This window comes from Schistocerca cancellata, chromosome 3, assembly GCF_023864275.1.
Source record: "Schistocerca cancellata isolate TAMUIC-IGC-003103 chromosome 3, iqSchCanc2.1, whole genome shotgun sequence".
NCBI classification, from domain to species: domain Eukaryota; kingdom Metazoa; phylum Arthropoda; class Insecta; order Orthoptera; family Acrididae; genus Schistocerca; species Schistocerca cancellata.
The window spans coordinates 67451402-67478309 of record NC_064628.1 but is presented as its reverse complement, the minus strand read 5'-3'; the positions used below and the strand labels follow the sequence as shown (position 1 = coordinate 67478309).

Genomic DNA, 26908 nt, shown 5'->3' with positions numbered 1-26908 from the left:
GGTGGTTATAATGTTCTGGCTGATCACTGTAGGTATAGCTGTCTTCTCAGTGTTACAGAGAAAGTAAATGATTTTAACCTTACAATGACTATACACTATACAATCAGTTGATATAACCGGGCCGTTCGGAGTGGCCGAGCGGTTCTAGGCGCTACAGTCTGGAGCTGCGTGACCGCTACGGTCGCAGGTTCGAATCCTGCCTCGGGCATGGATGTGTGTCATGTCATTAGGTTAGTTAGGTTTAAGTAGTTCTAAGTTCTAGGGGACTGATGACCTCAGTCCCATAGTGCTCAGAGTCATTTGAACCATTTGATATACCTGGCAGTAGGGTAGCTAATGTTAACAACAGCCACAAATATTCAGGCAGCAGGTTTTTCAACATACTTCCAAAGCTACCCATTCTGTTCCCTACAGTATATTAAAAAGTTGCTTTCGCAGAATGGTTTAAGAAAAAAGCGTGCTACTTCAAATAGGATATGAGGGATCAGACTGAAGTGACATGAAGTTCTCTCTAATTACTGCCATATTAACTTGTAAGTTGTAACAAGTCGTCGGTTAGTACGTTCCTGCATACATAATTTTCACGTTATGTGTAACAATGTGCCAGTGATATACCGTGAAATATTATGTACCTTTTGTATATTAGCTTTATATATAAATATTTACACCAACAACATGTAAAATGTTGGAAGATATATAAACTCTGTTCTACTTTATTCTTCTTAACCCAGCTGTTTTACCAAAAAGATATGTTCCACTTGGTACATCGGTGGGATGGTTGCCTCAGTGCCCATAGCGGTTTTTCCTGATTGGCGTACCAAGTCTGGATTGTATGGCGTTCGAACAGAAACTTTTTGACTGTCCCTTATAAATCTGGTGATACAGATTGAATAAGATTAGTAAATGAGACTCTTCATGCAAGCAGTGAGTTTTGCTATTCGGGCAGTAAAATAATTGTCAATGGCCGAGCTGCAGAGGATCTAAAACACAACCTAGCAATTGTAATACAAGGGTTTCTGAAAAAGATAAATTATCTAACATCGAATAAAAATTTAAGTGGCAAAAAGTCGTTTCTGAAGGTATTTGCCAGGATTGCGCCCTTGTACGAAATTCGAATATGGATGATAAAGAATTCTGAAAAGAAGAGAATAGAAGCTTTTAACATGTAGTGCAATAGAAGAATTTTGAAACTTTGGTGGGTTAATCGAATAACGAATGAAAGAATGGTGAATAGACTCAAGGGAAAAAGAAATTTGTGGTCCATTTGGACTAAGAGAAGGCATCGATTCGTGGCACACATCCTGAGACATCAAAGAATCGTTAGTTCTTTAATGGAAGGAAGTGTGGGTGTGGAGGGGGAAGGGGGGGATCGTAGAGGGAGACCAAGACTTGAATACAATAAGTAGGTTCAAGTACATTTAGGGTGCAATTGTTATTCAGAGTTGTTTGCACAGGACTGAATAACGTGAAGAGCTGCATCAAACAAGACTTCTGACTGAAGACCACAACGACAAAGAGTGATTTTGCAAGGCTATTTCTTAAGACACATGGAAAGCAAACAATTGCAGATTTTTGTTATTTATCCCTGCTTAGAGTGGGGAAGATGGTGGTACTATCAAACGCAGTGAAATATGAGTGCACTGCAACAATTCGGAATGGTGCTTCAGTTGCCTCACCAGCTCGTCGTAGTTGGGAGCGACCAGACTGGAGAGTCCGTAGGGGAACATGAGCATCTGGCCGTAGCTGTGGAAGTCCAGGTAGAGCTGGAAGTCGTCGCCGAGGCTGGCCAGGAACTGCGAGTACGTCCTCGTCTCCACCTCCGAGAACGGCGCCGGCCCGGCAAAGTAGTTGGTGCAGCCGGTCGTGTTGGCGCCTTCCTCTGCCGGCACCAAGGCACATTCCATTGTTACTGAGTAACTAAAAAAACTAAAACTGCAATAATACAATGTAAAATGGCCATGTTTCAAAATCTCTCCTCCTCATCGCTTCGATTCCGCTGCTAAGATCTCCTTCAAGATCATCACTGCTCAATGATTGAATTTTACTCAAGAAGGGTTACCTTAGAGCAAATTTCAGAAGTGAGAACAGACGGCGAGGTGGAGAAAAAACGTGTGCCCAATAATATGCAAATAACTTTGCAGTGGGTTATCCGGCGCTGTCAAATCTTGTACTAAACACGGAAAACTTTAGAGTACGTCACTAATCAGCTCAGTAAGTCCGTCTACTATGAATCCGACACTAATATCGTCCGTTTTGCATTTTTTCCCTCCTGTAAGCATAGAATTGTATCGTTGACTATCGATAGTCGCCTCTGCCGAGCGCAGAGCCACAGTGGCGAGTCATGGTGTAGCTTTCGTGCAGTGTAGGCGGAGAGTTGTGTTGATGCCGTGACTGCAGCACGTATCTTACAAGCTATGGTGAAGTAATTGAAAATGTTTGCCACAAAAGTTTTGCGTTTAATTTCAATGTTCACGACGCAGTATCAATGTTTATCCAAAAGGAGATGTTTCTCGGTTTCGTATGTCATGTCGGGAGAACAACAACAACCGCTTCGCGACGGTTACGGGAAGATAATGTGAACTGGTATAGTCCTAATTGCAAGTTCTAAGTGAGAGAAACACATATCTTTTTCACTGGCTGAATATAACGAGCGGAGGTACTTTCTCGTTCGTATATCGTACCCGAAATTTTATGGAGCATCCGCGTCGCGATTCGGTCACGAGCATGATTGTGTTATAAGCTACAGAATTGTTCTGTATTGTTGGAAGAACTGTGCCAATCGTCAACTGGTTGTTGTTGAACAGTGATTGCCGCGCGGGATTGGCCGAGCGGTCTGAGGCGCTGCAGTCATGGACTGTGCGACTGCTCCCGGCGAAGGTTCGAGTCCTCCCTCGGGCATGGGTATGTGTGTTTTTCCTTAGGATAATTTAGGTTAAGTAGTGTGTAAGCTTAGGGACTGATGACCTTAGCAGTTAAGTCCCATAAGATTTCACACATATTTGAACAGTGATTATTTTGTGTTGTATGCACCGTGTTTATGCATTGGATGCCATCATTTAGACAGCAACTTTATACGTCACAACGAACACGTACTTGGAGTACAAATGCTTATCATGTCCATTGTGGAATAATGTTAATTGTGAACAGTGCAGCCCCAACATGTGCGAGTGTTTAACAGAATACAGTGAATTCTACCAAATCAACTTGGTGTTGGTTAGTGTGAGTGGCTCCTCTCCTTGCTAGACGATAGTTATTACAGGGCACATCATAGCAGGCAGTGCAGAGAGCAGCACATTAACCGCGGCGGGAAGGACCAGGTACGTGGGTCTAGGCACACGGTCGTTAAATATTCAGCCTAGTTCCTGTGTCTAGGTAGTGCTGTACAGTCTCGAGTGCTAAAGGCTAGCTTTCATCAGTACTGCATATCTACCCCCTTTCCTCCCGGACGTGTTAAACTTCCCCTACACACACCACACGCCTTCATCTACATCTATACTCTACATATCACTGTGAAGTGCAAGGCGTAGAGTATTTCCCATTGTATCATTTCTCGTTGTTTCTTCCTGTTTGATGTGCGGGAAGATTGCGTGCTTAAATCCCTGAGCGCAGGCTGTCTGTACGAGTGCAGTATGTAGGGGTTTGTTGAAAACATCCAGAAACACTTGCTCTGCACACAGTATTCGGGGTGTTTCCCGTGACGTTATGGAGACATTTCTAGTTAGGAGTGTTTAAATTTTATGTGACTTTATGACGTTCATATCAATGAACTTGTGGGAGTCGCTGCAGTCAGACAAAACACGAGTGTTGGAACTTTAATAGTGGCAACTATTTATTTATAGTTCGTGCACAATAGATACCTGTTTCAAAGTTTTACTGACGTTCAAAGTAGTCACCAGCATCGTGTATAACCCGTTGCCAGCGATGTGGAAGTCGTAGGATACTCTTAGCAGTGCCAGTTGTGTTGACAGTTCGAGCGGCGCGGTCTACTGTCCGACAAATCTGTAGCAGTTCTGAAGCGAATGCCGTCAAGTATTTCCTTCAGTTTAGAAATCGAGTTGAACTCAAGAGGGTTTAACTCAGGTGAGTGTAGTAGGTGGTACAGCACTTCGCAGCCCCATCAGTGAAACAAATCAGTAACAGCTTGCACGGTACGTGCTTGAGCATTGTCCTGAAAAATGAAGGTCAGGTCCTGCAGAAAGTGTCATCACTTCTGTCTCTAAGCTGGTCGTAGGTTGTGTTCCAAAAAAATTAACAGCATAGAGACAGAAGTGATGACACTTTCTGGAGACCTGACCATCAATTTACAGGACAATGCTCAAGTACGTACCGTGCAAGCTGTTACTGATTTGTTTGACTGATGGGGCTGCGAAGTGCTATACGACCTACTGCACTCCCCTGAGTTAAGCCCTCACAAGTTCAACTCGATATCTAAACTGAAGGAAACACTTCACAGCATTCGCTACAGAACTGCTGCAAATTCGTCGGGCAATAGACGGCGCCGCTCGAACTGTCGACACAATTGGCACTGCTAAGAGTATCCTACGACTTCCACATCACTGGCAACGCGTTATACACAATGCTGGTGACTACTTTGAACGTCAGTAAAACTTTGAAACAAGTATCTATTTTGCACGAGCAGTAAATAAATAGTTGCCTCTATTAATCTTCCAACCCTCGTAAATGCACAGCGAACCAAAATGTTGTGCTTTGGAGGAAGTAGAGAGCCATCACTATTGCTCTTTGTTTTTTATAAAACTTGCATGGTTTTTAAGACGGCCGGGAGAGCGGTGTGTTGACCTCATGCCTCTTCATATCCGAATCCAGTGACCCTTATCGGCCGAGGATGACGCGTCAAGCTCAAAAATGAAATAGTAATCGTCACGCGCCACTTCGATGACATGTGTGCAGGAAGGTCAGAAACAGCTGAAAACCTTGTAAGGATGTTGCAAGGGAGTTTCTGCTGAGAAATAACTGTTAAGAAAAAATTCGTAACGTTGCTCCGTTTCCGAGTTAAGTGGCATTTTCATTTTATCATACCTCTTTTATTTTACACGGCAGTGACTAAGTTATATACTGTACTAAAGTTTATATGACACTCTATACGACCATGCTGCCAGAAGCAAAAAAAAAAAAAAAAAAAAAAAAAAAAACCTTAATTTTTTGCCGAGGGGGAGAAAAGTGATTCAACTCTTCAGGACTTACCCAACTGGACCGGCCTCACCCGCAGTTCAGCTAAATGGTGGTGGTCTCACCTAGCGCTGATGTGTCAAAGGAACACTTCCAAGCATGACCTGTGTTTCCTAATACCCTTTGGACGGGAAACTTGTCACAAGACTGGCAGGAAGCAACAACTTACAACTACTATGAGCATTAGCATGGAAGTACCAATTGAAGTGCCTAGATTCTTCTCTGGAGGCTGATTAACCGAAAGGCCTGTATGATAAAATTATTTCGTGGTGCGGTTTGGGTTATCGGGAGTCAATCGGCAGTCCTCGCGACGGTAGGACGGGAGTAATGAGCCATGTGGGGCGAAGCTCACGTTTTAAAAGTGTTGGGTGCGTAAAGTCAACATTCATTGATCCTCAGCGAACAATGATGTTGTTTTCCGGTTTTTAGAAAAAGGGTAGCGACTTCATGAGGGAGCATTTGCTAGATTGTCAGAGAGCTCTTATAATAATGTAAAGACATTGATTAGTGGTATGGAAAAAATGACCATTCTCACTCTGTTTCGCCGGTCAAAGCGTGGCTTCCCGCCCTTATTTTGCTTGACAGTATGTGTGTAGAAGTGCACAGAAATAGTACGGCTCCGTCAATAAACGTTTCGGAGGACATCTATGGAGCAATACATTACGTGTTTTGTCTCGTTCACGGCATGGCACTGTTAGTGCGTGGATTCGCCACAGTGGCGACTAGGACTTCTCCAGATGCTAAGTAAGCTCCGAGACGACAGATGAGAAGCAACGTCTAATACAACTTGGCCAAGACCAGGGAGTATTTTAGGTGACATCCCACTAGAGCAGAGGTAGCATTTTCACTACGAGGGTTGTTACAATCCGTCTGGAATAACAACCGAAAAATATCCCACGCACATGAGGAGCACTTTACGATCATTGCGTTATTTAACAAAGTGTAAATAGACAATTCTCAAATATGGCAGTCATTGTGTCCTTTAAAAGTGCAAATTCCGTAAACATCACGACCTACTTGTGGTCAAACAATCTAATAGCGTTCACTGCCGTGAAAAGGGACGATAACAGCCATGCGTCGATTCAAATTTGTACATATTCATCTTTTAAAGTATTATACCTATTTTCTGTGCTAAAAATTTAGTACAATATCGGCCCTATAAGCGACATAGTAATTTTATAGCTTAAATTTTGATTGTTCGTGTTTACAATAAATTCTGAGAAATAGGAGTTACTTCTATTCAAAATAAACTCTACTCGACACTGCAATGTTTTCTCGTTTTTCGCGGATATTACAACAGTCTTTTTTTTGTCATATGGTGGAATTAAAAAAGTGTTATTTTGTTCGGATGCATGTTGAATGAAATTAGTTGATGTGTTACTTATCAAAATATTTTATAAGGAAAATTTCAGTGCTACCCACACACGTTCAAGTATGAAATGTTAGTATTACACAGTTATTGACTAAATAAATGAATGCGTTTGGAGCATAACAGTGGCAGACTTATAATGCTTCATCATTATCACTTAGAAAAAATACTTAACATCGGTGGCCTTCCTCCAGACTCAACATGATTACCTAAGCATTCAACAAGGTAATCTGTAATATTTGCTTTTAAAATTACACCTCAACAGACTCTGAATTCTGTCATGAACTGCTATACCTGTAAGATGTATACTGCCCTTTTCAAATCAGAGCATATAGTGGGCACCAGAGAGTTATTCTTCTTGCTTATAATCGTCAGCTCTACTCATTCCCCAAATAACGCAGAGGTTTCTCGAAGCTGTTTGACTCGCATGCGGGAGGACAACGTTTCAAATCCCAGGCCGGCCATCCAGATTTACGTTTTCCGTGTCTTCCCTAAATTGCTCCAGGCAAATTCCGTGATGGTTCCTTTGAAAAAGGTACGGGCGATTTTCTTCCCCATCCTTCCGTAATCCGAGCTTGTGCTCTGTCTCTAATGACCGCACTGTTGACGGTACGTTGAACTTCAATCTTCCTTCCTTCTCTCGAAGCTCATCGTAATTACGCAAAATGTGTTCAAAAAAGTCGCTAATGTTACCAAAAAGTGTGCAGGTAACCGGCAGGTGCCTTACCTGCCCAGTGGAAGTCCCAATTGCGGTTTGGATCAGCGCCGTAGCACGGTGAGTAGGGGGTGCGGGTCCTGCGCCAGTTGCGATCCTGCGAACAGACGTACGTCACATCAGACACGCAGTAGCAGCTAGCAAGAACACTAGTTGTAACAGTCTGACGAGACGTTAGGTAGCCGAGCGTCAGATCGTGTAATGTCTCCATAATCGCTCATTGTAACAAACTGTTAACAAAATTCAGCAATGCGAGCTGCATGTCAAACTAAATAACATTTACTATGAAATGCTTGACTCACTGACATCGACGAGGACGTCAAATGTTTACTTCACCACATTCAATGGTCTTTAGTAAACCATATCCTTATTCTCTTGCTTTATTGTTACAATGTGTACTGGTTGGTTGGTTGTGGGGTTGAAGGGACCAGACAATGTGTACTGATTCGCCCTCTAGTTTTGTGTAGTGAGCTGTAGAATGTCGATTTTGGATGTATCAGATTACTATGAATAGTCGATAGTCAAGACTTTACAGATTTCTAGAAAACTGCTAGCAACTCTGACACCCAAGGTTGTTGCTGCTTCGAAAAAATGGTTGAAATGGCTCTGAGCACTATGGCACTTAACATCTGAGGTCATCAGTCCCCTAGAACTTGGAACTACTTAAACCTAACTAACCTAAGGACATTACACACATCCCTGCCCGAGGCAGGATTCGAACCTGCGACCGTAGTGGTCGCGCGGTGCCAAACTGAAGCGCCTAGAACCGCCGCTCGGGCACACCGGCCGGCTTGCTGCTTAGAGAAGCATCAAAATTGTTTATAGTTTACAGTCCCGACACTGAAAAATCGAATCACGAACTGTCGTTAACTGCAATTTCGAGTGACTTTACTGTTGTTGTTGTTGTGGTCTTCAGTCCTGAGACTGGTTTGATGCAGCTCTCCATGCTACTCTATCCTGTGCAAGCTTCTTCATCTCCCAGTATCTACTGCAACCTACATCCTTCTGAATCTGCTTAGTGTATTCATCTCTTGGTCTCCCTCTACGATTTTTACCCTCCACACTGCCCTCCAATGCTAAATTTGTGATCCCTTGATGCCTCAAAACATGTCCTACCAACCGATCCCTTCTTCTAGTCAAGTTGTGCCACAAACTTCTCTTCTCCCCAATCCTATTCAATACCTCCTCATTAGTTACGTGATCTACCCACCTTATCTTCAGCATTCTTCTGTAGCACCACATTTCGAAAGCTTCTATTCTCTTCTTGTCCAAACTAGTTATCGTCCACGTTTCACTTCCATACATGGCTACACTCCATACAAATACTTTCAGAAACGACTTCCTGACACTTAAATCTATACTCGATGTCAACAAATTCCTCTTCTTGAGAAACGCTTTCCTTGCCATTGCCAGTCTACATTTTATATCCTCTCTACTTCGACCATCATCGGTTATTTTACTTCCTAAATAGCAAAACTCCTTTACTACTTTAAGTGTCTCATTTCCTAATCTAATTCCCTCAGCATCACCCGACTTAATTTGACTACATTCCATTATCCTCGTTTTGCTTTTGTTGATGTTCATCTTATATCCTCCTTTCAAGACACTGTCCATTCCGTTCAACTGCTCTTCCAAGTCCTTTGCTGTCTCTGACAGAATTACAATGTCATCGGCGAACCTCAAAGTTTTTACTTCTTCTCCATGAATTTTAATACCTACTCCGAATTTTTCTTTTGTTTCCTTTACTGCTTGCTCAATATACAGATTGAATAACATCGGGGAGAGGCTACAACCCTGTCTTACTCCTTTCCCAACCACTGCTTCCCTTTCATGCCCCTCGACTCTTATAACTGCCATCTGGTTTCTGTACAAACTGTAAATAGCATTTCGCTCCCTGTATTTTACCCCTGCCACCTTCAGAATTTGAAAGAGAGTATTCCAGTTAACATTGTCAAAAGCTTTCTCTAAGTCTACAAATGCTAGAAACGTAGGTTTGCCTTTTCTTAATCTTTCTTCCAAGATAAGTCGTAAGGTCAGTATTGCCTCACGTGTTCCAACATTTCTACGGAATCCAAACTGATCTTCCCCGAGGTCGGCTTCTATCAGTTTTTCCATTCGTCTGTAAAGAATTCGCGTTAGTATTTTGCAGCTGTGACTTATTAAACTGATAGTTCGGTAATTTTCACATCTGTCAACACCTGCTTTCTTTGGGATTGGAATTATTATATTCTTCTTGAAGTCTGAGGGTATTTCGCCTGTCTCATACATCGTGCTCACCAGATGGTAGAGTTTTGTCATGACTGGCTCTCCCGAGGCCATCAGTAGTTCAAATGGAATGTTGTCTACTCCCGGGGCCTTGTTTCGACTCAGGTCTTTCAGTGCTCTGTCAAACTCTTCACGCAGTATCTTATCTCCCATTTCGTCTTCATCTACATCCTCTTCCAGTTCCATAATATTGTCCTCAAGTACATCGCCCTTGTATAAACCCTCTATATACTCCTTCCACCTTTCTGCCTTCCCTTCTTTGCTTAGAACTGGGTTGCCATCTGAGCTCTTGATATTCATACAAGTGGTTCTCTTCTCTCCAAAGGTCTCTTTAATTTTCCTGTAGGCAGTATCTATCTTCCCCCTAGTGAGACAAGCCTCTACATCCTTACATTTGTCCTCTAGCCATCCCTGCTTAGCCATTTTGCACTTCCTGTCGATTTCATTTTTGAGACGTCTGTATTCCTTTTTGCCTGCTTCATTTACTGCATTTTTGTATTTTCTCCTTTCATCAATTAAATTCAATATTTCTTCTGTTACCCAAGGATTTCTATTAGCCCTCGTCTTTTTACCTACTTGATCCTCTGCTGCCTTCACTACTTCATCTCTCAGAGCTACCCATTCTTCTTCTACTGTATTTCTTTCCCCCATTCCTGTCAATTGTTCCCTTATGCTCTCCCTGAAACTCTCTACAACCTCTGGTTCTTTCAGTTTATCCAGGTCCCATCTCCTTAAATTCCCACCTTTTTGCAGTTTCTTCAGTTTCAATCTGCAGTTCATAACCAATAGATTGTGGTCAGAATCCACATCTGCCCCAGGAAATGTCTTACAATTTAAAACCTGGTTCCTAAATCTCTGTCTTACCATTATATAATCTATCTGATACCTACTAGTATCTCCGGGATTCTTCCACGTATACAACCTTCTTTTATGATTCTTGAACCAAGTGTTGGCTATGATTAAGTTATGCTCTGTGCAAAATTCTACAAGGCGGCTTCCTCTTTCATTCCTTCCCCCCAATCCATATTCACCTACTATGTTTCCTTCTCTCCCTTTTCCTACTGACGAATTCCAGTCACCCATCACTATTAAATTTTCGTCTCCTTTCACTACCTGAATAATTTCTTTTATCTCGTCATACATTTCATCTATTTCTTCATCATCTGCAGAGGTAGTTGGCATATAAACTTGTACTACTGTAGTAGGCATGGGCTTTGTGTCTATCTTGGCCACAATAATGCGTTCACTATGCTGTTTGTAGTAGCTAACCCGCACTCCTATTTTTTTATTCATTATTAAACCTACTCCTGCATTATCCCTATTTGATTTTGTATTTATAACCCTGTAATCACCTGACCAAAAGTCTTGTTCCTCCTGCCACCGAACTTCACTAATTCCCACTATATCTAACTTTAACCTATCCATTTCCCTTTTTAAATTTTCTAACCTACCTGCCCGATTAAGGGATCTGACATTCCACGCTCCGATCCGCAGAACGCCAGTTTTCTTTCTCCTGATAACGACGTCCTCCTGAGTAGTCCCCGCCCGGAGATCCGAATGGGGGACTATTTTACCTCCGGAATATTTTACCCAAGAGGACGCCATCATCATTTAATCATACAGTAGAGCTGCATGTCCTCGGGAAAAATTACGGCTGTAGTTTCCCCTTGCTTTCAGCCGTTCGCAGTACCAGCACAGCAAGGCCGTTTTGGTTAATGTTACAAGGCCAGATCAGTCAATCATCCAGACTGTTGCCCCTGCAACTACTGAAAAGGCTGCTGCCCCTCTTCAGGAACCACATGTTTGTCTTTATTCATTATTACTATTTCCTATAAAATCTTATGAAACTTTTTATGGTGTGCCAACTATTTTAATTTTCCAGACAATTATGAATTTACATCAAACAACAATTGTACATAGAATTTTCTAGTTAATGGCTTATATATCGAAGGTCACTGATGATAGTTTCCCATAAAATGTGTGAATTTTTAATACTTATTTTCTTTTCCATCTCAGCTGCACATATGCAAGTGTAACGGAAAAATAAATAATGTATAATTTTTTTTTAAATCGGCACAGTTGCTGAATTCTCTCGTGACGAATATTTCGGTTATAAGTGACAATTGTATTTTTATTCATTGGTTGAAAGGTGCCTATTGTAAAGACAACACTGTGTATCTAATAAAACATCTTTCCAGATGTCATATACGTCAACTAAAATACGACCTTTAGTCGTTGTAACGGACACAATGTAAAAAAAACAGAGCCCTGTTGTTACAAAACATAATGCGAAGGACATCAAATTTTATGCAGTATTTCAAAAATACATCCGCTCTCTTAAGCTTTGGCAGTTTTGTTTGTGAGTATTTAATAACTGCAATTAACATAACGCTGTGACAGACAGGTAAACCAGTGCACAGAAGAAAACTTCAATTTATTATCTAAGCCGCTGAGGCCTTTGAAAGCATTCTGTTTGTTTGTAGCAGCAATGATCAACGTGAAACACCCAGCTGTATGAGTGTCACACAAATTGTAGCCAGATGACTAAAAAAAAAGAGTGAAGCCGAATAAAGAGTACCCCAAAGAAAACATTTCGAACCAAGATATTTTCTGATAGCCAGCATGTGGTTATAACACTTCGGGGGGGGGGGGGGGGGGGCGGGAGGGGGGGGGGGAAGAGTAGCTGTTGCAACAGCAACATTTTAAGAGAAACTACACTGGTATCCAAAATTAAAGCAACAAACCGTTATTTCCCCGTCCTGTGTCTAATTCAGGTTATAATCATACTAACTGTCAACCAGATGTCCGTACTAGAGTCCTGCATGACCGAGTAAGCGAGCACAAAATACGAGGTGGGGCGAGCACACCCTAACTGGATAGGCTACCCGAACTAGTTCTTGTGACCGAGCATAGAAGCCGTGACCGAATACGTAGCACGTAACTACAAACACATTACACGTGTTATTATCCGTGTGACACTGCAGCCAGTACGGGCTTCTTGTTTGTGGTGTGTCTCTCTGTAATCATGCAGCGCGAGGAAGCCAGTGTAGTAAGACGTAAGATTGAAACCAATGTTTACACATTAAAGAAATGGGAAGGTCTAAAAAGCCAAGTATGCAGTACATTTCTGTTGGTTGTAGATGAAAACATTGCGTCTACTGGGTACGTATCGTGCATAAACTGCTCCACTTTATTGTTTTTCCAGTCGGGAACCACTCATTTAAAGAAACACAGTTGCAAGAAACCTCACAAAGATCGTTTCTTTGGCCGTCCTTCCGTTATCTTAATATGGCTTGAAATAAGTGAAAAGCAGGAAATTCTTAACAATGTGCGATAAATGTGTGCTACGTACGCAGGTACAACATTCAATCATTAACATAATCGTTTTTGCATAGTTAGTGGAAAATGTATTATAGAGAAACGGGAATGTTGTGACTCGTATAATATTTAATTAACGTAAAACATCTCGTTTTTGTGGGAACGGGGTGTCGGGTTGTTTGGGGGGAGAGACCAAACAGCGAGGTCATCGGTCTCTTACGGGAATGTTTCGATGATTTCCATATCAGTTCTGTATTACTTGTCTCTTTTGTTTATTATCATAGATCCTTCAAGTACTGTGTCATCACCACCCAGAAAGAGAGCTCGTTTCAAGGAATGGAGGAACAACAGATCATCCGGAGCAGATGAAGTAGATATGTACATTTAATGCACCCCGGAGATGATGATGACATCTTACAGTGGTGGAGCAGACATGAAACAGATCTGCCAGGTTTGGCTGCAGTTGCAAGACGTATTTTATGTATCCCAGCAACAAACGCACCTAGTGAAAGGTACTTTAGTAAAGCCGGCACGTTACCAACAAATTGCCGCAGCCAATTAAATCCGGAACGCGTTAGTGATTTCCTGCTGATCAACAATAACTATAATTTTGTTTATGTTGCAAACAATTGAAACGTATGACAAGTTACGTCTGTAAATGTTTAATGTTCTTTATATGCTTTCTTTATGAAGATGGTTCTCTTCTAGATTACAGGGAAAGCACTTATTTAATGTTTCCTATAAATGAAAGGAAAAATATCCTTTTGTTTGGAAATGAGACTCGTCTTCTATCTGCGATTGTATTGAAATATCATTTTACTTTCCAGGTGCTTTATGAATTTAGCTGTGTCACGTACCCGTTCTTGGAAATGTTACTTTTGTATTGAAAGAGAGAGAGAGAGAGAGAGAGAGAGAGAGGCGTTGGATTTGTACAGTACAGAGCAGCGAGCCGTGGCGAGGAGCGGTGAGACGTCAGCGGTGACCGGTCATGCTCGGTTATCCGCGTGTCCGGAATCCGGACATCAGACATGGGGCGAGTACGTGACCGAGCCGAGTCGTGTGGGGCCGGACACGAGCGGCTCGGTCCCCCCGTCAACAGGCGAGCCGTGACCGGTCAAACGCTGAGCGTTGCAGCACTCTAGTCCGTACGACCTTGTTCTGCACGGAAGTTGACATTCCGGTCAATGGACAACGATGCGGACGATGACGTCAGGGCACCTATGAAACGAGGTAGTGTTTGCCGGGTAGTCTCACATCCACAGTCGCAGACGGTGCAATATGGCACAGAGATTATGCCTACCAGACTCTCTGCCATGGAAGGCCACAGAAAGAATGGAAGCAGGACAATCGCAAACTGATGTGGCCCGATGTCTTAATATGAATCGTTCCGTTGTTTCTCAGATGTGGCGACAGAGAGACCGAAACTGTATTCCGAAGAGCAGGGCAGGGCCGGCCACGTGTGACTTCAGAAGAGCAGTACCGCCTTAGTACTGCACGGCAACTGGCCAGGTCAGCTCGCAGCGTCCACTGGACGTGTTGTGTCGAGGCAAACGATGCACAGAAGGGTTCGGCAGAGTGGCCTTTATGCTGCATGTCTACCTCTGACGCGTCTTCACAGAAGGGAACGTCTAGAATGGAGTCATCAACATGATAACTGGGCAGTTGAACAGTGGGCCAATGTTGTTTTCACAGATGAGTTCCGATTTAGTCTGGACGATGATTCTCGATGGGTTGGCATCTGGAGGAAACGTGCAACACAATTTCGGGACCCAAACATTGTGGAAACAGACTGATATCAAGGAGGATCCCTAATGGTGTGGGCAGGGATTATGTTTTCCACTCGAACCCCTTTTCATGAAATTGTACGGGTGGCTCGGCAAGATTTAACTGCTGACAGGTATTGTGACGAGGTCTTGGGACCTCATGTACGCTTGCTGCGAGTTGCTGTGCGGCCAGACTTCGCATTGATGGACGATGATGCTCGATCTCGTAGAGCACGAGTAGTTGCTGTTTTCTCGGAAACGGAAAATACTGCACGCGTGGCGTGGACTGCTCGCTCTCCCGATTTGAATCTCATAGGGCATTCCTGGGACGCAGTAGGGAGATGGCTTGCACCACGTCAGCATCCACCAACCACTCTCGAAGACCGCGAGCAGCTCTGCAGGAAGGATGGGCGCTATAGCCTCAACATGAGACTCATGACATCACTCACAGCAGGCCCGTCGTTGTCAGGCCTGTATTGCAGTACATACTAAACAAATTAACCAGTTATCGAAATGTGTGTACAAATCTGTTAAGTTGGAAAAAAGAAGAACATTTTTGTCTACCGTTATGCAGGTTGCAGTTGTTTACGTTCTGAATTCTTTGCATTGTTTCTACTTTACAATTACCTGTTTATACTGTTTTGTGGCAAAATAAAGCACCTTGCAAAATTTTCCTTTTGTTGCTTTAATTTTGGACACCAGTGTAGATGCTGAAGTAGATGTGTACTCACGAAACCCAGGTGAGTTGGTTTAGGTCATGGTGTTGTGCAGAATGATAACTTGTCGCAACTATTCGACACATCTTTAAAGAAATTCAAAGCCAAGATTAGGATAGCTTCTCACCGTAGTCCAGGTGTACTCGTAGCCGTCGGGGTTGAGGTTGGGAAAGACGTAGAAGTTGAACTGCCTTACGACGTTGCTGATCGCCGTGTCGTTGGTGGTTAGCATCTGGTTGACAAACCACGTGACGCTGGCGGGGCCGATCCACTCATTCGCATGGATACCTGTCGAGTCACAATTCCGCAAATAATACTTTCGGTTAGAAGACGTTCACATGACTGAGATTGAATACTGTCATGAAATGTTACCATACTTGTTCTCAGTGTACAATCTAATACACTGATACTTTTTTCGTATACTTAGAATTTATGGACGAAGAAATGATAGTGCATACAGGAAACTGTTGAAAACATACTTAATTTGTTTCACACTGGAGATGTGTGATTTAAGTCACAAACCAATATAACAGTCAAAAGTTTTTTATTCCAGTCTTTGATCACAAAGACGACGACCGGTTGCAGTCAGTAATGACCATCCTCAGATCTTTTCTACACCATGTCCTAAAGTGATAAGGCCGTAATGGCACCGTCAAAACATATAAATATACTCAGCATAGCTTCGTCAAAACACATAAACATATAACAGTGGCATTTCAAAATCTAGTTTTGAGACAATACACAACATCAGTTGAATCTATCTCTGCTTTAAATATCATAATTCATTCTACATGATTTTCAATAGCAAAATACAAGACCTACTTGCATGGATCAAGTAATTCAATTATACCGCCTGTAAGGTGTCAGGCAAATCCAATACCTTCCATGAAAACCCTGACATGATAAGCAAATCCAGTAGTATGTCACATAGCTCCGAATAAATCGTGACATTAAATTAACCAAAGTAATACGAGTAACGAATGAGGAAATGGAATACCACAGACTAAACAAGAATGCCTAAATGCATGTCATACCTTCCTACCGTGAGACAGACGCAGTTCCGAGGGGAGAAACGAGAACAGAAGCCGAGAGCAGAACCGTGTTAAGCTGGAAGGCCGTACGATAAGGGACGGACGGACACCCACGTCGCCAGCTAACCGCAAGGGCCACACCACCCGCAAGTTTTTGCGTGAGACTTTTTCGCGTCTCTGTTACGTTGCAAACTTTAAAAACACTGCCCCACCACGAAAAGTATAACGTTTCTCATTGGAGAGACAGAATTTTTGTAGGCGGAGCTTAAGGTTAACATTGAGACCCTCATTGGTGAGATGAAAACACAGCCAGATAGTTTTTTTAAACCAACTTCGGTAAATTGTAGTAAGGAGAAGTTAGGAGAGAGTTGCTTCCGAGACAGCCAGGTGACCGGAGCTGTGCTGCCCCCTGACGAACACCGACAAGGTAATGAACGCACGCGATGCCGCATTTTTGAGCGCATAAGGCTTCACTCAGAACTGCAGAAGCCTCATCTGTTACATCCCCTTTACATAATACTAGTTTCGATCGTCAATTAAAGCTCATGGTGTTCACATTTTCCACTTGAAGTAAAAATCTGAAACGCGATGATTTTTCTGTTATATAGTTATTGAGAAGCCACATCAGCCACTGTAATTTACGACAACTTAGATAAGTAATTAAAGATAATTGAGGGTCACTGTAGACCATTTTGATAGTTTTCTCTTTTGTGAAACTTAATTTAAACCTAGATTATAGATGTGATATGGCATAGGTCATCCTTCGATCCATTGTAGAACTTGGAAACCCATTCAGTGAATATTCGTTCACATTTTTGTTGAACGCAGTTGGTTTTTACCATCCTGTATTAAAACATTTCCTTTTATCAATAGTGCAATTTATAAACGATGTTTTGTGAGTAGAATAAAATTTCCAATGGTAAACTTAACTGCTTTTTCGACGTTATTTTACCAGCTAACTAAAAATAGGAAAGCCTTGAACCCCTTCCACTAAATTTAGTTAGTATTAAGATTCTTTTACAGGAAGTGCAGTGGAGCTGACGCTGAAATCATTAAGTATTTGGTTATATCATCGCTAGTCTCACTGAACTCTTCTGAATTTTACATGTCATGTGTGGTCTGGCGTCTCCTTACCAGCAACAGGTCCCAGGTTCAACTAGTCAATTCCCTAAAAAACACCCTCAGAGCGTCGTTGCGCGAAAGTGGTAGGGAGACACGATATAGAACAAACAGACACCACGCAGAATGTTTAGACGCCCTCTGAAGAAAACTTCCAAATTCCAGCTAATACTTTAAGTCCCCCTCTTTTCTTTTTTTGTTAGCATATAGGACTACAGCTTCTCTGACATAAAATGACTGTTCGCAATGCAGTTCACCACACATACTAAGTACTGAACTCTTCTGAATTTTACATGTCATGTGTGGTCTGGCGTCTCCTTACCAGCAACAGGTCCCAGGTTCAACTAGTCAATTCCCTAAAAAACACCCTCAGAGCGTCGTTGCGCGAAAGTGGTAGGGAGACACGATATAGAACAAGCAGACACCACGCAGAATGTTTAGACGCCCTCTGAAGAAAACTTCCAAATTCCAGCTAATACTTTAAGTCCCCCTCTTTTCTTTTTTTGTTAGCATATAGGACTACAGCTTCTCTGACATAAAATGACTGTTCGCAATGCAGTTCACCACACATACTAAGTACAGTTGGGGTTGTAAGCCATTAATAGCGATGTTGCCCAACGCACACACCACCGAGCCAGTTGGCACATCTTTTAAGGAACTGGCCTCACATATTGAAGAAACGAAATTCAAATCGCGTTCCGAATGTCTAGATTTCCCGCGTCATAAATCCTGGGAAAGGTTAAGGTCGGTTTTTAGCCTCCCCACCCTGATCCTCACAATCTCTTGATACATTTACTGTCCAACAAGCATTTTTTCCCGGAGAGCAGAAAATGCTCCTCCTTGACTTGCCCCTACTTGTCTACTTATACAGTAACAGTTCACTCGACAACTGGCCGTTTAATAATTCTCAGTAATAAGTGACGGTTGCAAATAAAAATTTTAAAAAATATTTAAGCAAGAAAACCGTTCGAAAACGACCATATAGCCTTGTGTCATATGTAGAACACCGTATTAAGCATAGCGAATAAAAAATTAGTGTCTTCCCAGTAGACATTACGCTAATACCGCGTATCATTGCATATTATGGCCTGAATTCGGTGAGGAAGAGAGTCCAAAACTTTCTTCAGATATGCTGTATCAATCTGAAGACGCACACTGATTCGATACGTTAGAGCTACCAGATTACCGAGATATTGATCGCTACGTTTCGGCCTTTGTTCCACATAATTCTGGTGTAGCTATGGGTTAAGATCGGTCGATTTAACAGGCCAGTCGATATACGAGAGGGTGCTTGAGGATTCGTCAAACCAGGAAAGTGTGCGTGCAGCCTTTGAAGTCGGCTGTTATCATCTCGGGAGACGAGAGTGTTTACTGCATACTAATCGTCAAGATGTAGAAGAAAGGTCAACTTGAAATAAACATCCGGGCTTTGTTCAGGTTAACCTCAATGAGTAAGTCCAAGTCGTGCTAAGGAGAAAACGCTCAAAACGTCACGGAAGTATCCAATGCCATAATTACATCCACCACACTGCGGGTAAGCATGACATTGGGCCATCGATTTATTCGTCGCCTTTCGCCATCCGAAAAGAGGCAAAATCGCGACTCATCAGAGCGTAACAACACGTTGCCTCAGATTTGTGCTCAACTGAAGACTGTTTCAGTATCGTGCAATGATCTTATCTGCCAAGCTGCTGAACTCAACGAACCCTCTTCCTTTAACTACGAGGTGCATTCATGTTCTAAGGCCTCGGATTTTTTTTTCTAATTAACTACTCACCCGAAATCGATGAAACTGGCGTTACTTCTCGACGTAATCGCCCTGCAGACGTACACATTTTTCACAACGCTGACGCCATGATTCCATGGCAGCGGTGAAGGCTTCTTTAGGAGTCTGTTTTGACCACTGGAAAATTCCTGAGGCAATAGCAGCACGGCTGGTGAATGTGCGGCCACGGAGAGTGTCTTTCATTGTTGGAAAAAGCCAAAAGTCACTAGGAGCCAGGTCAGGTGAGTAGGGAGCATGAGGAATCACTTCAAAGTTGTTATCACGAAGAAACTGTTGCGTAACGTTAGTTCGATGTGCGGGTGCGTTACATGGACACCATCATTTTTTCAGCACTGGCGGTTGCCCGAAATTTTTTTTTGGGGCGGTGAATCTGTGTGCTTCTATTGAGCTGACTGGCGCTTAGTTTCTGGACTGAAAAATGACATCCACGTCTCATCCATTGTCACAAGCGACGAAAAGAAAGTCCCATTCATGCTGTCGTTGTGCGTCAACATTGCTTGGCAACATGCCACACGGGCAGCCATGTGGTCGTCCGTCAGCATTCGTGGCACCCACCTGGATGACACTTTTCGCATTTTCAGGTCGTCATGCAGGATTGTGTGCACAGAACCCACAGAAATGCCAACTCTGGAGGCGATCTGTTCAACAGTCATTCGGCGATCCCCCAAAACAATTCTCTCCACTCTCTCGATCATGTCGTCAGACCGGCTTGTGCGAGCCCGAGGTTGTTTCGGTTTGTTGTCACACGATGTTCTGCCTTCATTAAACTGTCGCACCCACGAACGCACTTTCGACACATCCATAACTCCATCACCACATGTCTCCTTCAACTGTCGGTGAATTTCAATTGGTTTCACACCACGCAAATTCAGAAAACGAATGATTGCACGCTGTTCAAGTAAGGAAAACGTCGCCATTTTAAGTATTTAAAACAGTTATTCTCGCCGCTGGCGGTAAAATTCCATCTGCCGTACGGTGCTGCCATCTCTGGGACATATTGACAATGAATGCGGCCTCATTTTAAAACAATGCGCATGTTTCTATCTCTTTCCAGTCCGGAGAAAAAAAATCGGAGGCCTTAGAACTTGAATGCACCTCGTACAGCACAATGAATTTCTTGAAACAGAGTAATAGTACACAGGGTGATTTTTTTCACCGTGTACAAGCTCTTGGGATTGATCCATGAGAGGATTCGAAACAAAAAACTCTAATGAACTTATGACCGGAAATGCATGGTTTTCATGCTGGAGACCATTTATGGAATCATATTTTGTTACAGACACCGCGGTTTCATAAGCGTTGTACCACGCAGCTACAGTTACAGCATGTATCGTTCCCTCCTAGAGGATGGCACTGTTCGTCATACGTCATGCTCCAGCACCCTCTGCTGCCAGAGTAATTGGTGATGTTGTGTCCGTTTCATTTCTCTTGCTGACTCACCTTACAGTGGATGTCATCCAGTATTGTACTCAATAGTTCCGTATTCGAATCGAGAGCTTGCCGATAAGGCGTTTTCTTACGGAAAGGCAAATGGCAACGGCCGGCATGCAGCAAGGTTGTGTCAGGACACAACCACAGCATTCAACGTCTGCAACATTGTTTCGCCGTTTCTCTGAGACAGTCCCGTTTCAGGAAGCAGGGAATCATGAAGGACGTACCAGTAATGTTAGGCACCATACTTGGAGGAAAACGTGATTAACACTGTGGGAGGTGACCGCCGTGTTAGTACCAGTCAACTGGCGTGCCAGTACAGGGTAAGCCAGACGACCGCGTGGAACATTCCCCACGAAACTGTTACTAACCTTGTCACTTACAGCGTGTGCAGGACTTACTAGCGACAGCCTTTCCACATCGGGAGCAATTTTGTCGCTGTTTTCTTAACTAGGCAACCACGATTGCGGAACTTGAGTTATCCACCGTATTTACAGATGAGGCCACATATACGCAGAGTGGTAACTTCAACTTTCATAACAGTCATCTGTGAGATAATATGCAGGACCCCCACGATATCTTGACAGCGAATCATCAGCAACGGTGCAGCCGGAATGTGTGGACCAGGATAATTGGTGACCGCATTTTGAGACCAGTCTTCCTTCAACGTCGCCTAACTGGCTGGAACTATCGGTGTTTCTTGCGGGTGACTTTGCCTCCCCTGGTGGAAGAAATGCCATTGATGATTCGAAGGGTTATGTCGGTGCTACATGACGGTACTCCAGCCCACTTCGCTGTTAACGCCCGGATGCATCTCAGTCGTGTCTTCCCTGGTTGGTGGATCGGACGAGGGGGTCCAGCTGCAAGGCCTGCTCCATCATCTGATGTCAACTTGTACGGTTTCTGGTTATGGGGCCATCTCAAAAGTATCGCGTATGCAGAGCCCATTTCAGAAGTGGAGGTGGTGGAGCAGCCTATTCGTGCTGCCCTCTGTCACTCTTCGGATGCAGTCTGGCCGTTGACAGAACATGCTCCGGCACATGTAAATCAATTTCAACACATACTGTAACCGTGGCTGCATGGTGCAGTGTGTATTAGAGCGCTGTCTCTGTAACATGTATGACTGAATAAATGGACTCTAGCATGGAAACCATGCATTTTCGGACATTAGTTCATTAGACCTTCCAGAATGAAATTTTCACTCTGCAGCGGAGTGTACGCTGATATGAAACTTTCTGGCAGATTAAAACTGTGTGCCGGACCGAGTCTCGAACTCGGGACCTTTGCCTTTCGTGGGCAATTGCTCTACCAACTGAGCTACTCAAGCACAGCTCCAATTCCGCCAGTATCTTGTCTTCTATCTTCCAAAGTTCGCAGAAGCTCTCCTGCATACCTTGCAGAACTAGCACTCCTGGAAGAAAGGATATTGCGGAGACATGGCTTAGCCACAGCCTGGGGGATGTTTCCAGAATGAAATTTTCACTCTGCAGTGGGGTGTACGCTGATATGAGAGCACTTGCACGCAAAAGGCAAAGGTCCCGAGTTCAAGTCTCGGTCTGGCGGACAGTTTTACTCTGCCAGGAAGTTTCATAACAGCGCACACTCCGCTGCATAGTGAAAATCTGATTCTGGTAACATCCCCCAGGCTGTGGCTAAGCCATGTCTCCGCAGTATCCTTTCTTCCAGGAGTGCTAGTTCTGCAAGCTATGCAGGAGAGCTTCTGCGAACTTTGGAAGATAGGAGACGAGGTACTGGCGGAATTGGAGCTGTGAGGACGGGTCGTGAGTCGTGCTTGGGTAACTCAGTTGGTAGAGCACTTGACCACGAAATACAAAGGTCCCGAGTTCGAGTCTCGGTCCGGCACACAGTTTTAATCTGCCAGGAAGTTTCTCATTAGGCCTTCTTTGCTCCGCATACTCTCATCCATCAGTCCCTAGTATTTGTACACGGTGGGAAAAATCACCCTGTATAGTACTATAAATTTCTGTCATTAATATATATAAAAAAAGGACTGAAGCTTTCACTTTAATGTATTTTTCGTTCTATGAAAAATGCTTAATTAGTTAGTATTGACTTGTGTAGCGACAACAGTTCTTAATAAAAACAATTCAGCTGTTAAGTGAACCTTGAAAATCAAAGGTTCTTTGGTAATATTTAATATCACACTATCCGTAAAAATCATGACCATACCCGGACACCATCTACCAGAAACATATCATATGAACGGATTTTGTTTACGACATAGTATACAAGATTCAAGCATTTTATTGGAAAGAAATTTGCAGTGTGTTCGTCATCCTTTGAAGAAAAGGAGAGTTTCAATCAGTAATATTTTAACGGAGCGCGAAAATAATACTGCATAATGAAGAAATCTAAGTACAGCAAAATATACGGAACATGAATTTACCGGAAATATAACATCGTGTAGAAAGTAAGCATCAAAGGAAGTTTGTAGTACTTTTCAGAAAAGAAATACTAAGTCGAAAAGAAAAATGGATATCACAACGACAAGCGTAGCATCTGAATCTTGTAAGCATATTAAGGATGATTAATGCATGAGATCTAAGCAGAAGTTCCTTCCAAGAATTTCATCTGCAATGCAATAAGCATTCTTGAGTGGACCCGATCATATACAGTCAAACACGACGAATTTTCACTAGTCAGGGTATCTTTGTACATTTGCTGCTTTTGTTTCAAATGTCTGCTGCTCCACTTGGTTTCATTATTTTGCACTAAAAGCAAGGCTTTTATTGCCTCTGTGATTTCTAGTTAGTATTTCAGTTGTGTTCTCAGCTTCATATAAGCTCTAAGGCTTCTGATTATCCTTTATCTGCATTCGCTGTGAAGAGAGCATCTGGCGATAGTGATTTAAGCTTAGCAGTGACAGCTCAATACAAATAGGTTGATATTTCAAAGTAAACCTACGCTACTGAATTAACACTATTTTATTTACTTCTTATTAATAGCTGATTTCTTCAGTCTGGAACCGCGCGACCGCTACGGTCGCTGGTTCGAATCCTGCCTCGGGCATGGGTGTGTGTGATGTCCTTAGGTTAGTTAGGTTTAAGTAGTTCTAAGCTCTAGGGGACTAATGACCTCAGATGTTAAGGCCCATAGTGCTCAGAGCCATTTAATACCTGATTTCTTTCTGGGGTGATCTAAAATTACCCAGAGCATTAGAGACAGGAAAAGTACTATACTTTTTAGGACAGGTCTAAAGTTACCCTATATGACAGGGTAAGAGTAATAAACTTGAAATTTTACTCTACTAGGTCACAGTTAGTAAACATTTTCATTTTCTCAAACACTCAGTAATTATAGATGTAAAATGTTACAATGTCTGCTCTGATGTGGAATTTTTTTGTGTCCAGCATTTTCACAAAAATGGAAAAAGTGGTACAGAGTAACCTAGATTGACTGCAGTCATCTCGAAGAGAGTATCCCCATGAGGGCTATTCTAAATATAACAATTGTAGCAAGTTACAAGCACCGCTGCGTGGTGAAGTTTAGCCAGAGTCATTGAGTTCAGCTCTCTGGGAAAATCAGGCCGTCGGTGGTAATGCGCGCATTCGGTTAACCGCCGTTATCACACTGAGTATTCTTCCATACAGTTCTGTCCCATGTCGACAGGACGTTAAGAAATATAACTTTAGTTTTACGGTTTACTAGTGATTATGACCTTAAAAATTATGCTACTGGCCCCTGAACACGTAAGAATGAGTGGAATGGTGTGATAAAAGTCTTATCACTCCTCGTTAACTCGTTTACGGAAGCGTAATGGAGAAACAGTCCAGATGACGGCACGACTGTCGTCAGCCATCTTGAATAGCAGCCATCTTGAATAGTCAGCGTGGTCAGATAAGATATGTCAAGACGAGAAGACGAGATGGCAAGACCTTTTCTATGTTAAAATTTTGACAAACCAGTGCCGGTTTAGTACGCAATAAGTGAACAGTGTAATTACTAAACGTATTTGAGATATTCAGAACTCTGGATTAAGCCATCAAATTATAATTAAGGTGTATGTCGGAAGATAAAACAGAAATTGTAACAGCGATTTCACAAATTAATTTACTGTTATTGTCTGACCGCTTCTCCTATACAAAAAATAGAAGTCAAAAGTAGGTTTTCCAAAGTGAATTTAAATGAAATTTTATTGTGTTTATGTGTGTGTGGGTGGGTGGGTGGGTGGGTGTGGCTGCGTGTGTGTGCGTGTGTGTATGTAGGGAAAGAAGGATGCATGCGTGTGAAGCTAACTATTTTAAATATCTTCTCCTCCTCCTCAAAGCATTCACTCTGGCTTTATTAAATACAAATTAATTATAATATTCAGATCCCTAAGAGTAGGCTAATTGTTTGCGGCAATAATTAAATTCATTTCGTACTATTTCGACCAGCTTTTATCAGTGCCTCCTTGTTTTTCAGATGTTAGATATAGACTTATTATTTAAATGTCTCCTGGTTAAACAAGAAAAAAGGAAACTGAACGTTTGGTATGAGAATTTTATGCGTCAAATTGTGAATATAAAATCTGTGAATGAACGCAGAGTTACGGTGCTGAAGACTGCTATTAACTTTCATCGTTTGAAGGTCTCATAAATTCTTGAAAGATATGTTATCCACTACCATAATGATTCTGCGTCGGTTGTGATTTTTGACAATACTTTAAAGGGACTAACAACCGCATCGAGATTTTTAGGTTTGGGTACTGATAGGAAGCTTTTTTTTACTCACCTCCCTCAATGACTACGATGGGATTTCCCGGCGCGAAGCTGATGTTCACACCCAGGATCTCTCGACCTTCGTAACTGGATCCGCCCACAACCAGTGTTACAATGTCTGGGTATGTCTCCGACAGAGAGCTGAGCCAGGCATGAATCTGTAAATCAGGCTTTTGGTCAGAACTGGCATAGGCTTACCTTCAGCTATTGCAAAGGAACGGCTCTGGCAGTAGTCTGAGGATTTGGGTGAAACTCATAGAAAATATAGTACTTGGTACGTACCTTTAACGCCTCTGCTCTGCAATACGTGTTGGTTGTCTTCGTGCGCGTTTTGGTTTGCGTTTCTCAGGTAAGCTCTTTGAACAGCTTCGTTTTCCTTATGAGCCAATAAAGTGACGATGATAAACGGAGATCATTCAGAGGGGAATGCATGAAGTCACATCAAAGCTTGGGAACATACGGGCCAATCTTTTGCTGATAATTATAGCTATGGGTAGTTTGTCGCAGAAGTACTGACGTATTTCTTGAGAAACTTCCTGGCACACTCATGATCATAAATTAAGGATAATTGCAGAATGTGGTTCCACACAACGTGGCACTACACACAATTGCACTTAATAGCAGAGGCACATAGGGACCACACACGACACAGATCTGTAAGTCCACAGTATTGGTGATAAGTTGAGAAAACCGCCCCGAAATACATGTGCTTCAAAACGCCACTGTTTCCTGCGCATATAACCCGACATCAATATGGGAAATTATCACCATGTACACGTACACAGATCTCACAACTGGTTGGCATACTCTGGATCAGGTGGTCGAGCAGCTGCTGGGGTACAGCCTCCCATTCTTGCACCAGAGCCTGTCGGAGCTCCTGAAGTGTCCTAGGGGTTTGGATATGTGCAGCGATACGTCGGCCGAGAGCATCCCAGACGAGCTCGATGGGGTTTAGGTCTGGAGAACAGGCGGACCACTTCATTCGCCTGATATCTTCTGTTTCAAGGTACTCCTCCACGGTGGCAGCTCGGTGGGGCCGTGCGTCATCATTCATCAGGAGGAAGGTGGCACCCACTGCACCCCTGAAAAGGCGGACATACTGGTGCGAAATGATGTCCCGATACACCTGACCTGTTACAGTTCCTCTGTCAGAGACATGTAGGGGTGTACGTACACCAATCATAATCGAATCCCACACCATCAAACCACGACCTGCATACAGATCCCTTTCAAGGACATTAAGTGGTTGGTATCTGGTTCCTGGTTCACGCCAGATGAAAACCCGGCGAGAATCACTGTTCAGACTATAGTTGGACTCGTCCGTGAACATAACCTGGGACCACTGTTCCAATGACAATGTACTGTGTTCTTGATACCAGGCTTTACGGGATCTCCTGTGACCAGGAGTCAGTGGGATTCACCTTGTAGGTCTCCAGGCGAATAAATCCTGTCTGTTCAGTGGTTTGTAGACTCTGTGTCTGGAGACA

At 42.9% G+C, this 26908-nt stretch overlaps 1 protein-coding gene across 1 annotated transcript in view; it reads right to left on the bottom strand.

Moving 5' to 3' along the window:
* LOC126176039 (zinc carboxypeptidase-like) overlaps positions 1-26908 on the bottom strand; it is an 87201-nt gene that overhangs the window by 8521 nt on the left and 51772 nt on the right. Inside the window, exons 5-8 of the mRNA XM_049923171.1 lie at positions 25435-25579; positions 15461-15621; positions 7284-7368; positions 1677-1879 (exon numbers count right to left, since the gene is read on the bottom strand). Coding sequence (XP_049779128.1) covers positions 1677-1879; positions 7284-7368; positions 15461-15621; positions 25435-25579 — 594 coding nt within the window. The remainder of the gene's footprint in view (positions 1-1676; positions 1880-7283; positions 7369-15460; positions 15622-25434; positions 25580-26908) is intronic.